Genomic DNA, 15,545 nt, shown 5'->3' with positions numbered 1-15,545 from the left:
AAACATATTTAGTAGGCAACGTTAATGTTGATTACTAATTAAATTATGTTTCATACCGTTGAAACCCAGTTATTCAATAGGCTACATGATTGAACTGTTAAATTACGTCTAAGTGAATCTATTTGCTGTGTCTCAGGACTAATAAGCTATAAACATGATTTCTGATAATATCACGGTTCCATTACAAAATGTTCCATCCCACACAAACAGCCTGATGTCTAAACTGTGTATATTTGCAGCATTTCATAAAGACGCCAGGTAAGTGGACACTTGTTAGTCTGAGATCCAGTTCTTGATCGTACATTTCTTCACTACAAAAGAAGCCTGAAAAAGAAGCTAGTTTAATGCTGAACGAAATGAATCCTCCCTCGGACTCATTATAGTTCTTCAGCATTAAACTCAAAATCAAAACTCAGCTTACTGAGCCTTGCCTTTGTACCGTGACTGTCCTGTGTACAGCTCAAAAATCCCTCCCAGGCCTGAGAGAAGCCAACCCTGACAACATAAAACCATCCTGGCGTCGTTTAAACGCTCTCTGAGGCCTCCAATACCTATTAATTCCAGGTGATGCTTGCTGTAACTAACACTAAACCGGTCTGAGGAGACCTGTGTCATCTGTTTCGCACCACAACATGAGCCCTGCTGTGCATCTTGTGTGTGCACTCTTTTATCTGGCATCCACAAACACTCCTGAGGGTGTCTAGATGATACATTTGTCTTTTAACTTGAACTGATTCTGCTAGTTGCTTTGAGTTTTGACTCGACCAAATCTTGACCCGATGCCAATCGTTTGGGCAGTGATGACTAAACATTCAAGCTGCAAGTAAGGGCCCGGTGGCCCCTCTAAAAAAATGCTGGGTGAAATATGGACAAACTGCCAAAATTACTATGTGGGTGACTTAAAATGAACCCAAAATAGGTTGTGAATCTGTTGTGAGTCTCATATTAGACATCAGCAATCAAAAGGTAAACATTTTTTAATAAGCCATTAAAAAAAGGTTTATAATTAATGTATTGTTTATTCAGCTTATTAATCAATGTTCATTTCCAACAAACTTCGGGTTCATTTTAAGCAAGAATATATTCATTTTTAAGTAATAGTTGAGTTAAATAAAATTACCCAGAGCGTAACCATTACAAAAAGTATTATAGTAAAAGAGCAGTAGCCATGTTTTTGGCTGCTGACCAGTTGTATAACAAACAGTTTTACTACAAATGCCAGGGTTAGTGTAGCAAAACTATAATTAATTTGTGGTTACCATGGTTTAACCATATTTTGTTTTTCATAGTAAAACCATGGTTAATTTTCGTAAGGGTATTAATACTCTTTTTGTGTGCAATTTAAAATGGTGCAATGCATCATATAACTGAAACAAATCATTTTTTTTTTAAAGAACCATATATTAATGGGGTGTTAAAAAATGTAGTAAATAGAAAAAATAGATATATTAAATAAATTAATTTAACCATTATTTAATTCTTTTGTTAAATTGATTTATTTAATTTACATATACACAATTATTTATCTAAATGTTATTTAAACAAATTTTAAATTGTTTACAAATTTGAAAATTATGTATTATATATAGAGAGAGGTTTATTATATTATTAAACACAGAGTCAGAGGAGACGTACAGATTGCTAAGGATCACTTAACATTCATGCAAATTCTCAACGGAGAGAGCAAAGAGTTTGCTTAAGCAGAACGAGCCCCTCTCCTCACAATGTAGTGACCCACGGGACTTCAGTGTTCACCATGTCAGATTTCACTCACCGCATTCAACAACAAGGGAAAACGAATAATGATTTCTGTGTATACATGAAGCAAAAAAAATAAAGAAACTTGCTCAAGTATAAAGCCATAAACATATAGCAACAATTGTTCAGCCAGTGCAGAACCCGCAGATCCACAGTTGATACGTTGATTAAAGTTTAGGTTACACATGTAAATACACCACCAGATGCTGTACTCAAAACTGGTGGAGGTTTAAACCCTCCAGCAAAAGCTTCAAATTAAACTGTCTGGATCTAACAGGGGACATTTGTGTCAATCTCTAGGCAGGTTTGGCTGCAGAAATTCCCAGAAGCAGTTCAGATTTGAGCTATAACCTCTGTCATAGACACCCATGAAGCCTTTTCCATCCTCCTACAGGTCCATACCATGCAAGCCCATAAGTACACATTAAGTGTGCCACTTGGGTCAATGTCAAATAGTCATTGGAGACAAGAAATGGCCAGTTTAAGCAGGATGTGTCCCTTGTCTAAAAATAATCAAATACTCAACAACAACACATCAAAAAAAACAAAAAACACAGAAAACACAATTAATAACAAGGGGAAACAGTGAAAATTAATGGTCTCATTCATGAATACAAGCGCATATTCTGTCAGATCAATGAGTAACCAGTTCAGCCCACTGACGTCCAACATGTTCACGGAGTCAGAGCCTGGAGAAAGAGAACGGTTAATAAGCATAACATGCACATAATGCAATAAATAAATTAATTGATAAAAATAAAAAAATAATAAATAAATTAATTAATACAAATAAATAAGCTCCTCCCAATTAATAAAAATTTGCCCTGGATTCCAGCCCACATATATGAAAGTGAATTTACACATCCCATTATTAAAAATAATTTAACAAAAGCAAAAATCCAATTATAAAACCAGTTTAAACACAGCACCCTATATAGGGGAGGGGGAGATCCCCACCACACTCCATATGGACAGAGCAACCCACACTACGCTCACTATGGCCAGAACACGCCTGCCTCCTCCAATCAAACAACAACAACAAACCCATTAAATCTCCCTATGGCCAGTACATGCCTGGCTCCTCCTGACCCAGATCCAGCAGAGACCCATAAAAACTACATTTTCCAATTTTTTTTTTTTTTTTTTTTTTTTTTGTATGGGCAATTTTTTTAGTTTATTTGATAGATGTGTTTAAATATCTATATGAAATATATTATATTATATAGCTAGTTTGGCACCAAATTAAATTTTGAGTGGCTTGAAAAACTGATCTTTCCCAAATCCAATAAAAAAAGGGTGATTGGTTGTTAAAACACAAACCAAAACAAAACAAAAACAGAGTATTTATGTCTCTTCAATATAATTGCATATATATATATATATATTTAAGTACTGAATAAAATAAATCAGGAAGTAGTATGCTAGCTTTTCATTTAGAACACAACTAAACAATTTCCCGCGTAAATTATGACATCTTGGCGGCGAATGGCGTGATCCAAATTGCAATGGCTGAAAAACGCAGTTTTGACTGAACAGATTTACACTAAATGAAAAACTTTAACCTGAAATACCTGAATACTCATATTAGAACTGAAGTGACTCCGAATATTTCGACAACAACACTCGGGTGCTTTAAAATCAGCGCCATTAATGAGCAACATGTGGCGTATCTTGTAGCAATCAGTAATCCTTAGACATTTCTCGCAAATGTTTTCTGTTTTCTGAGAGAGGGCGCGAGGACTGGAGACGCGGACACACCTCCGCGCTCCCGCTGCGTTTAAAAGTGAGACATCTGTTAACAGCAGCAGCACAGACTGCTCTGAGTCTGCAGACATGGGCAACTGCATGGGCTTCAGCGACGTGTGCAACCGGCAGAAGAATACTAACATCAGGTGGAGGTTACCTGCAGTCTGCTTCGTCTGGCAGCTGTCTATGATCGTTCTTTTTGGGGTATTTGTGCGCTATAATGAGGAGTCAGATACTCACTGGGTTGATTACAGAAAGGAGAAGAACATAACGAGTGATATCGAGAATGACTTCTACTTCAGATATCCAAGTAGGTGCACAATTCTGTTTACTCATTTTAATTAGTGTCTATTAAATGTTGTGTTCATGTAGATATTTGTAATATTATTATCTCATTAGTGTCTGTTAGATTTATTATTAATACGTATTAATATTTGTATTATAATTAATAAATTATTATTTTATTATTAATATTTACATGTTTTATGAAACATTATTTACATAAGTTATTATTTTTATTAAAGTATAGCGTATTAATATTCACGTCATTTACATCAGTAATTATTTACATTGATGTTAAAATATATTTTTATTATTTTAAATATTAAACGTTTTATATTGTGTATATAAAATATGCAAAAAATATTTATGAAATTTAAAATGTGTATGTCTGTGTAATTATTTTTATATAATTATAAATTATTATTGTTACATATGTGTCTGTTTGTCTATCTTTTTATAATTTTATAATTATTCAAGTGTTCTAGAAAATATAAAATGTTTTTAAAATATACAATTTATATAATATATAAAATGTAAATATATAGTGCTGTTAAACGAATAATCGTGATTAAATATATATATGTATATATATGTATATATGTGTATATATATATATATATATATATATATATATATATATATATCTATATATATATATATATGTGTGTGTAAACGATATATATCAATAACACATACATAATTGCATCTAAAAAATATGTTTTTGTTTACATAATGTGTGTTTATTATGCATATATAAATACACACACATACAGTATATAATTTGAAAATTTTCCATGCATATATTTATATTCATATAATTTATATTATATATAAATATTTTAAATGTATAAACTTAACGTAGTTTTCTTAAATATATACATACGTGTGTGTGTATTTATATATAAACAATAATAAATACACACATTACACACACATTATGTAAACAAACTTTTATTTTGGATGTGATTCATCTTGATTAATCAATATTCATTAATGTTATATTACGATTAATTAATATTAAGACTGTCAGTCGATTACATTTTTTTTAAATCTAATTAATTACATGATGTGTTGATTAATTAATTGCAAATTACATTTGGCTGTGAAAATACCCCCAAAAGATTATTTAATGCTAGTTTGTGTTAAATGAGAAAGTATTAAGTAGACATTACAAATAATAGCTTTAGAAATAAATATTTTATTTGATTCAACTAAATTTATTACACACAAATGTTTAGGCTACAACAGCCTAATAAAAACTATGGAAACTATGTTTTGTTGGCAAAACTTAGGAAAAACAGACAATATTGTGTTTAAAATATCAAAATATTAACTTCTAATACTGGGGCAAACAGCACTCGTGTGATATTGCTCTCGCTACTCGTGTGATATCGCTTATCATGTGATATAAAGGAGACAAAAATTCATACAGGAGCAATTTTGCCCCAATATCTTGAATTTAACTGCATTTATGAAATTATTGCCCTGCATCATATTTGTCAACAGTCACCTATATGAAATGTAAGATGATGTACAGGTCTGGGGCGGGGCCAGTGCGTTAACTGCATTAAAATATTTCAATCATGTTATTTTTTTCATAACTAATTAAGTTAACGCGTTAAACTGACAGCGGGGTTTATCACTTTGCTACATCTGTGAGCTTTCCTCCTGCTCTCATACACTTGAGAACCTGTATACCTCCTTATGCACATGGGACTGTCATTGTACCACAAATGTTCTTTTGTGACAGGTGGCACAGGGGGAGGTAGGGGGTTTATTTACTCTTTGCTCATGTAAAGATCAGTATCCATGGTCATCTTTTGAATCTTCGAAGGTGTGGTTGAATTCTTCAGTCATGTATACTGTAGATCTTCAGTCTTCTGCTCAGACGATCCTTTGTTATACAACTATCGACGTTGCAAGTGTTGGATGCCATGTGGTGTATGAACACGGACACAACCTATCTATTGTCTATTGTCACTGAATGCGTTTTTTCATGCTTGAGCTGGGACTATGGCTGCAGAAGTCTCCTGGAGGAGTTCATCTTCCTGCAGTTCACTTGTAGACCAGACTCAAGGAGCTCAGCTTAAACACAAGAGTGAAGAATGATATGCTTTATATAAGTCAATAACAGTGTTTGTTTGCAATGTGAGATTTGATACCACTTTAAAAACACAAAAACTGGTAGTGGATGAGGAGACCCCCCCCCCCCCCCCCAAACACACACACACACACACAATGTAAAGTGCCTAGAAAAGCGCTATATAAATGTAATGATTTATTAATGTGCCTGAAAACAAATATATCGCACCTGCTATGTCCAAATTAACTCGAGTTACTTGCCACAGAAAATGTTCGTTGTGTATAAATACAGTCCAGGCAACTTAATAAGTCTTGTAACTGATCCAGGCAGTTGTTACAGTGCGAGATTTCATTGGTTTTTGACCTCGAGTTTTGTAGCTCCTGCATCTTCGGTTGAAAAGCATTTCAAGGTGAAGCATCATGCCAGACCGGATCGAAAGGATGACAAAGTGCAGTCAGTTTCTGGAAGAGCTTTCATGCTAAAAAGGGCCAGTCGGCTCTGTTTCTCTGTGCAAATAAGGGCTTGTTCAGAAAGCACAGCTTCGTCTGTTGTCATTAGTTTTGTGGTGCCATCAGCACCTAGATGTCCTTGTGTTGCTGTTGTGCATTTCTACAATGGAAGAAAACCTAGAACATCTTCACAATAACCAGCCCAACCCTGTCCAGTTCTGGGAATCTGATGTGTGGTTGCTTTTCAGCTCTGCTAGGTAGGTTTCTTTTTTTGTTTGTTTGTTTGTTTTTTTTCTCGAATTCACTGCTCCTTTGACCTCAGTTATGCCACCAAAAGGCTCAGATTACAGTTTGTGACTAGGTCAAACACACTTTTGTACTTAGTCATGGAGATGCAACTGGATATTGGTTGTAAATGTACATTCAGAGTCATTCTTTTATTTCAGATTGTATTGTCATCCTCTTGTCTAAAGCATCGGTTTAAAAAATGAGGTCTGGGTCCTGCAAGGGAATGCTAAGGTGTCTGTGAAAAATGTGAGAACTAAAAAAAGTTAGGTATTTTTAGGGCCGTCAAAGTTAAAATTTGCACTTAATATATTAATAAAATATGTAATGGTGCTTTTCCACTGCATGGTATGGCACGGTACGGTTCTGTACGGTTCACTTTTGGGGGGTTTTCCACTGGGTACAGTACCTGGTACTTTTTTTATACCACCTCGGTTGAGGTTCCAAGTGAACCGTACTGTTACCAAAACGTGACGTGTAAACTCTGCTGATCACTGATTGGCCGGAGAGAATCTTCACTACCTGTGTCACTAAACTTGTGACTCGAACACAACAGAACCTCTAGATTTAAATCAGCACAGCCAGCGAAGGATCAATCACAACTGTTTTGAACAAGAACACATTTTTACACCTTTTTTCGTTGTCTGTTGAGGAAGTACAGACTTTCCCCTCGTTGATCACAGAGGAGCGGATCCAGGGAGAGCTTGATGGGGCGACACCATAGACTGTATAAAAACATGGACGTAGTTTCCGTGACGTCACCTGCAGAATTCTGAAGAACGTATTTGAAGCACAAAGTGGGCGGAACGGGCCGTCATCATCTTGGCAGCAGGTCACTGTGTGTCACTCCAGGATAATCGAAAATGGACAAAAAGGCGGGAGTTGGTTGCTGAAGCCACGCCCACCTAGCTCAACAGCGGTGTCAGCAGCAGCAGTCCACCTGTCACTCAAATGGCCACGCCCTTAATTATGCAGAACTTTAAGGCTTAATATAATTTAAATTGATGAGTTATAAAAAAGATTCACCCCCTCACAGCTGTCATGAAGGGCAAAATTAGCTATATAGACCAAAAAAATATTTTGAACCAGTCTGTAAACGTTTTTTTTTCTGCTGTAATGTTGGGCATTTTAACATGGGGAGTCTATGGGACTGACTCCCTTTTGGAGCCAGCCTCTAGCGGCCGGTCGATGAATTACAGTTTTAGTCACTTCCTTGTTGGTTTCACAGGAGGTTGCCGCTCAGGTGACACGGAATGAAAACGTTTTTCACGAGTCGTGGCAGTAGAGGCCCACTCTAAAGCGGCACTAAACTACAGTGGAAACGCAAACAGAGCCGAGACGAGACGTGCTGTGCCAAAAAAGCACCATAAGTCACATTTACAAAAAAATTACGTTCACAAAATTTGGTTAATATTTATTCTGCTTTCTAAAAATGGATGTGAAGTGCTATTCAGAACTACTATTCAGTTTGGAGTCAGTTTTTTTTATTTGACAGAAAAGGCACTTTAAATTTATCGCAACTTGCTATAAAGACCACTATAATGTTATAGAAGACTGCAATTTCAAATAAATGCTTTTTTTGGTTGTTTTTTTTTTTTTTTAGAATCCTGAAAAATCCTGAAAGTTATCATTGTATAAAAAAAAAAAAAAAATTCATCAAGAAAATTGATAGGCAAATCAGCATATTGGAATGGTTTTTGAAAGATCATGTGACACTGAAGACTGGAGTAATGACAGAAATACATTACATTTTAAAATATATTCAAATTGAAAACTGATGAGTGTTTTTACTGTATTTTTGATCAGCCTTGGTGAACATAAGATACTTCTTCCGAAAACATAAAAAACCTTACCGACCCCCAACTTTTGAACAGTAGTATGTGTAGAAATATATATTAGTATATGTATAATATAGCAGCCTCTGATTTACGGTAAGAAGGGAATCATCATATTTGGTGGTTCTTTGCATCGTAAAGCTTTTCAAAACCCAATATTTCAAGATTTGTTTGTTTACATCCTTGACAACACATCTTTCTATTAGACTGATTTCTTATAATCCTCCCTATGGTTTTGATTGACTATATATTTTTTTCATCTTTCTGCAGGTTTTCAGGATGTTCATGTCATGATCTTCGTGGGCTTTGGTTTTCTCATGACCTTCCTGAAGCGTTACAGCTTTGGTGCCGTGGGATTCAACTTCCTGATTGCGGCTTTCGGCATCCAGTGGGCTCTTCTGATGCAAGGCTGGTTCCATTCTCTGGACTACACCGACGGAAAGATCAAGATCGGTATAGAAAAGTATGTTACTTCTCATTTGTGAGATGTAACAAAATGGGCCACAGTTTTAGTTAAAACCAGATGAAAAACGATACAAAAAAATTAGACTGAATTAAATGGAACACACATTCAGGGCTGAAACGAAGTTGATTTGAGCGTTTCCTCTGTGTTCAGCTTGATCAATGCAGATTTCTGTGTGGCGGGGTGTCTGATCGCCTACGGAGCCGTTCTGGGGAAGGTCAGTCCTGTTCAGCTGCTGGTGATGACGCTGTTTGGTGTCACGCTGTTCGCCGTTGAAGAGTACATCATCCTGAACGTCCTCCATGTGGGTCCGAGCACTGTTTTCCTGTGTATTTATATATATATATATTATTATTTTATTTATTTTTTTCAGAAGATAAGTTTGTTTTAGTACAATGGCAATTTGTTTTGAGTAATCATATTTATTTAATTGATTTGTTTCACCAAAATACCTATAATTATTAGTACGAATGTGTTTTCATACTCCAATGTTTTCTGAAGAATCATGTGACACTGAAATGATCCTGAAAATTCAGCTGTGTCCACGATGATAATTATAATTCATAAAATATTTTTGATTGTAGTGTTCTGTATTTTTGATCACATAAATGCATGAAAAACTGTAGTGTACATTAGTGTCTCACTGACAGTGTTCATCTGTTAAGCATTTATTCTGTATATATTAGCAGTACACTTGCATATAGATGAACTTAAAAGCCACAAAATGCATGTTTTGAGTTCAGATGAACGACATCAAATGGCTTCATGCTAACCTTTGTTCAATGATTCAATCCCTGTTAGGCCAAAGATGCCGGTGGATCCATGGTGATCCACACTTTTGGAGCTTATTATGGTCTGTCCATTTCATGGGTTTTGTATCGGCCTGATTTGGATAAGAGCAAACATTTAAACGGGTCTGTCTACCACTCGGATGTCTTCGCCATGATTGGTAAGTCCATTAATCTTGTTACAAATGTTGGACAATTAGCTTGCAATATATTTTGTTATTGGACTGTTGCTGGACATTCTGTGCAAAAGCTTTCTTAGCAAATACACAGACTGACACTGATGCAAAAATTGACTGAGGGCTCAGATATTGTTCATTTTACACCCTGGCGTCCTGTGCAGGCACCCTCTTCCTGTGGATGTTCTGGCCAAGTTTCAACTCTGCCATTGCTGATCACGGAGACGGTCAGCACAGAGCTGCCATCAACACATACCTGGCCTTGGCCTCCACCGTCCTCACTACAGTCGCTATGTCCAGCCTGTTTGAGAAAACAGGGAAACTAGACATGGTGAGCAACTGACATTTTCAAATAAAAGAGTTTGAGAAAATTGGATTTCCAAGCCTGGAAAACTTGAAAAAATTAATCAAATAAAATAATTTGTGATGTTAATTTCATTAATTTGTGATGTTAATTTCATCACATGTTAATGTCTTTCTCATTTAACCTGTTTGGAAATGCATATGTGATGTTGAACTAAATTTAGAATCTTTAATTTAAATGGAATGAATGCTGTATTGTGTGTTTGTTTGTTTTTTCCTGTCCAGGTTCACATCCAGAATTCCACACTGGCAGGTGGAGTTGCTGTAGGAACCGCAGCTGAATTTATGCTGTCGCCATACGGTTCTTTGATTGTGGGTTTCTTCTGTGGCATCATATCCACAATGGGCTATATTTATTTATCGGTGAGTCTTGCCTGTAAAAGATCAGTTATTCCAGATTTTTCTCCATCCAGACTGTGACCTTTTATGCCATCTGCGTTTCTTTAATTATTGATTTAACTACACTCATTTGATCAAAAACACTGTCACAGTAAAAACTGAGACTCATTTGTCTCTACTCCTCAGCCGTTCTTGGAGGAGAAACTGAAGATCCAGGACACCTGTGGCATCCATAACCTGCACGCTATGCCAGGTGTCATTGGAGGAATTGTGGGGGCCATCACCGCCGCTGCTGCCACCAACACTGTTTATGGAGATCTAGGGTTAGTAAACGGAAAAATGCATGGGTGAATGGGTGCCGTCAGAATGAGAGTCCAAACAGCTGACTAAAAACAACACAAATCATACACAGTCCACAAATTCCAATGTCCTGTGAAGTGAAAAACCACATCTCTGTAAGAAACAAATCCACCGAGGTGTTTTTACTTAAAGGAGCATTGCGTAGGTTCTGAAATTTCTAACCGTTACTGACACCAGTGGCCGTTAGAGGAACTGCAGCCAGTCTCATGCTCGTTCTCAGTGCGCACGCTCTCTCTTTTTGCCACACTAGATACGTTTTTTTTTTTTTTGTTTTTTTAACTTACGAGGAGTGTCCGTGGGTGTCTGAATTGTGCTGCCGGAGGCTGGTCGCTTCTGTCCATCCACAGAGTCCATCTGAAAACACTATTGCCGCTGCTTACTATAATGGCTGGCGTGCCGTACGGTTGTAAGCCCAAGTAGACGAGAACGCGCATGACGTCACATTTTATGAATTTTCGCGCCAATTCGGGCCCGACTCCTCCACACACAATTGAGCCTACAGGCTGATAGAGGCAAACGTGGTGGACAGTCAAGGTGTCATTCTTTTTTTTACATCATGGTTGGCTCATACATGTACAAATGAAAACTCTATCTTAAAGATTTTTTTTAAGTAAAAACCTCCACATAGCTGCTTTAAAACCATCATTTCTGGTCAAAATACCGGTCCATAATCCAAAATGGTGCTTGATCTGTGCATATTTCAATTTTTTTAATTCTAATATTCTAAATAGAGGACACCTATTTTAGTCCGAAGCAATGATTTCTCTTCACAAGCTGTTAATTGATGGACTGGAGTGTGGTGTATAGTGATGTTTTTATCAGCTGTTCATTCTGACGGCACCCATTCACTGCAAAGGATCCACTGGTGAGCAAGTAATGTAGTGCTACGTTTCTACAAACATGTTCTGCTAAAGAAACAAACTCGCCTATATCCTGAAAGGCCATTTTTGGGGGAACTGTTCAGAATTGGTGTTAATAATATTTAGCTCACTCTAATAATTACTATTGTCCATTTCAGGTTGGAAAACACATTTGACTTTACAGGGCCTTTTAACAAACGTGTACCCACTATCCAGGGCGGATATCAGGCAGCGGGACTGTGTGTGGCCTTGTGTTTTGGAATTGGAGGCGGCATATTTGTTGGTAAGAGTCTTTTGATATTAATCCGGTTTAAGTACACAATACAATTCTCCAGAAACGCTTGTGGATCTGAAGCGCTTTGTTGTGATTGTTTGCTGTGTAGTGGCACAGGTGTGTTGTTTGGACAGTGTAGGATGACATTAGCTAGTCAGTCTTCCGAATGCTTTTGCATTATGAGTTCAGGCTTCACACAAATACACCTGATCTTCACCTGGAGTGAATGGCCTGGGGTATTGGATTTCAAGGCGTTGGTATTGAATTTCAGTTTGTATTGGAAATGTCACATTTATCATGTTGACATAACTGTATTGTTACACCAACAGGGCTGGTTCTGAAGCTGCCCATCTGGGGCGATCCTGCAGATGAAAACTGCTTTGATGACGAGATCTACTGGGAGGTCAGAGAGTTTCTTTTTTTTCTTTCAACATTTCCAGGAAATTAGTTTAACTTGGTTTAAAATATAGTATAATATTATGTTGTTTTAACCAGGTTCCTGAGGATGAAGAAAGTGTTCCTCCTGTCCTGGCCTACAACAACCACGTGATCCCCAACAAAAATGCAGACATGTGAGTACTGGAATAAAACACTGACCCCACCATTTAAAATAAGTTTCCCCAGTTATTGGCTTGTTTATGTGAATTCTAGACATTTTAATCTCTGTCCAATGAAAATGATATATGTTATCATATAATGAGCAGCTCCTGTGAGGTGAAAAACGTCCACCAGGGGGCGCATGAGACACACATGAACAGGATCCTTTTTGTCCTTGAAGACATTAGTACACTAAATGTGTAATGTTTAGACATAACAGTTGTGAAAATGCTAGACATGCATAAAAGCCACAGAACTAAACATGCACAGTGAACAATAATAAATGGTGAGTTTGTATATAAAATAGTGCTGGTTTAATATTTGTAGTAGTTTAGTTTATCTTCATAATAAAATATTTAGTAATTATGTTGTAGTAATAACAATGAATATGTAAATACCTGTGTGTGTGTGTGTGTGTTTATATAGCTTCATAGAAAATACTAGAGGAGTTATTTTGATAACAAATAAAAAAATAAATATAATTATTATTATTATTTTAAGAAGTTTAAAAGAAAATTGAAAAAAGCTGCTTAAAAACCTGTCAGCATGTAATTGAAGAGCAATAGTAGCAATAAAAAGATATTTAGATTTATTATGGTTTGACATTTTGGAGGGATTTCTTCTCTCCACCAGAAGGTGGCGCTTGATGACCGCGTTGAGTTTAGGAGCAACTGAAAGCTGAGAGTAACTCATGGTTTCTCACACAGGAGAGAGACAAACTTCGTGGAGCAGAGTTAACTCACGGAATCAGATCTGCTTTCCTGCTGCTCTCCCTGAACTTAACAATACTCTCTACCTGCCAAAATGACCAGCTGAGGGGCTTTCCTTTTCCTTTCCATGAAGCACATATCTACTATAATTTGATGATGCAGAGAAAACATTTATTTCACGCAGGTTGACATGCGAAATCTTGAATACCTCACTTAATGTATTTGCGTATCAGAATTCAGATCATTCTGAATTATAAAATGGAAAAAAGATAAATTTGTTTCTTTTTATAAACTTTTTTTTTTTTTTTAAATAATGGGATGATTCCTGATTAAAGAGACTCTTCCTGTGAATGTTCATAAAAAAAGTGACCAAAAAACCTCTGAACCTCCATTTTTAATGAAATTAATTTTACAGGTGTTCATTTAAACATTTGTCATCCAAACATTCTTTGATCTTTGTAATGGAATAATTTTGTTTTATAAGATTAGAAATAGTTTCTTAATTTTTGTAGTTGAGAATCCACGCATCGTATCTAATTTTTTTTTTTAAAGCAAAATTCTATAATCTTTTATTTATAGATTTTTCCTGATAATTCGCATGTCCATGTCAATCAGCATGTGTGCATAACATCTCTAAATCAAACATTTGTCATTTTCTTAATGCGTTCATAAATTTGTCCAAACAATAGCCACAATGTGTAATATCAGTATGTAAATATTCCTACGATGTGTTTCCTTTCTCTAATAATGTATCGTACACATTTAATGTTATGTCTTTTGTGTGTTCTCTTTACTGGAAGATTGTTCAAAAGAAAAGAAACTAATATTAAACATTTGACTACTGTCTAATTCCAGATTAAATAATTGAAGTGATTCCTGCATTAGCTTCATTTGCTCCTTTTTTCTTTGCACAATTCACACTGGTTTGTATAAATACATTCAGCTTGGGGAGAAAAAAGAAAGTCCTGCAGTTTGCATCCATTGAGTGCTACAGAAAGGATATTTAGTTTTTCTTCCACCAGAGTGCTGTGTAAACTTAACATTTGGACCCTCTTGAGGATTCCAGTTGTTTTTGGCCAGTGACCATCTTTATATCGTTTGTAGACTGACGGTGGGGTGAAAGGTCATGACATTTGCTTGTCTGAGGTCGATTGGTTGATGTCAGAGGTGATCGTGCCACATGTGTGTCCCATTAAACAGATAACTGGATGTTGGAGGTCAAAGGGTAGATGAATGCCGCAGCTGAATGCAGTTAGGAGTACAGGTGGTTTTTTTTTTGTTGTTTTTTTAAGAAATTAATACTTTTATTCTGCAAGGATGCATTAAATCGATCAAAAGTGACAGTAAAGACATTTATAAAGTTACAAAAGATTTCTGTTTCAAATAAATGCTGTTCTTTTGATCTTTCTATTCAGCAAAGAATCCTGAAAAATGTAGTGCAGTTTCCAGCAGTACAACTGTTTTCAATATTGATGATAATAAGAAATAATTGATGATAATAAAAGTTTGCTGAGCAGCAAAATAAATATTTCAGAATGATTTCTGAAGGATCATGTGACAATGAAGACTGGATTAATGATGCTGAAAATTCAGCTTTACCATAACATGAATAAATTACATTTTAAAATATTTTAAGTTGTATATTATAAAATGGCTATTTTAAATTTCACAATACTACACTTTTTACTGTATTTTTGATCAAATAAGCAGCCTTAGTGAGCATAAAAGACCTCTTACTAATTTATTTATCTGTTATATTTTATTATTATTATTATTATTATTAATGTTTTTTGTTTTGTGTTTAATTATATTTTGGTAAATGTGTCGTTTTGTTTTTTAAATGAAACCGTTGAAGATACTTGACTGAATTTGTTTCTCAGGATCTTAAAAAGGTGTTTATTTTTTTATTTATTTAATTATTTTTCAGATTTAAAGTTGAGGTATGTGTGTTAAAGATTATATATATTTAATATATAAACATAACTTATTTTTCTTAAATATATACATGCATGTGTTTGTATTTAAATATACATAATAAATGTACACAGTACAGACACATGTATTATGTAAACAAAAACTTTTAATTTGGATGCCATTAATTGCGATTAATTGTTTGACAGCATACATACATACATATATACATATATAAATACAGGTGCATCTCAATAAATTAGAAT

General features: G+C 35.5%; 1 protein-coding gene across 1 annotated transcript; it reads left to right on the top strand.

Annotated features, from left to right (window-relative positions):
- Positions 1-3,231: 3,231 nt before the first annotated feature.
- rhcgb (Rh family, C glycoprotein b) lies at positions 3,232-14,246 on the top strand. The gene is made up of 11 exons (XM_042753220.1): positions 3,232-3,814; positions 8,709-8,901; positions 9,055-9,205; positions 9,703-9,850; positions 10,030-10,196; positions 10,454-10,591; positions 10,754-10,890; positions 11,946-12,070; positions 12,391-12,464; positions 12,557-12,633; positions 13,366-14,246. The coding sequence occupies exons 1-11, from the start codon at positions 3,592-3,594 to the stop codon at positions 13,394-13,396; spliced, it is 1,464 nt and encodes a 487-aa protein (XP_042609154.1). The 5' UTR covers positions 3,232-3,591; the 3' UTR covers positions 13,397-14,246.
- Positions 14,247-15,545: the final 1,299 nt, after the last annotated feature.

The sequence above is a fragment of the Cyprinus carpio genome, chromosome B25, assembly GCF_018340385.1.
Source record: "Cyprinus carpio isolate SPL01 chromosome B25, ASM1834038v1, whole genome shotgun sequence".
Classification (NCBI taxonomy): domain Eukaryota; kingdom Metazoa; phylum Chordata; class Actinopteri; order Cypriniformes; family Cyprinidae; genus Cyprinus; species Cyprinus carpio.
The sequence above is the reverse complement of the archived record's forward strand: the minus strand, read 5'-3'. Positions and strand labels throughout refer to the sequence as shown.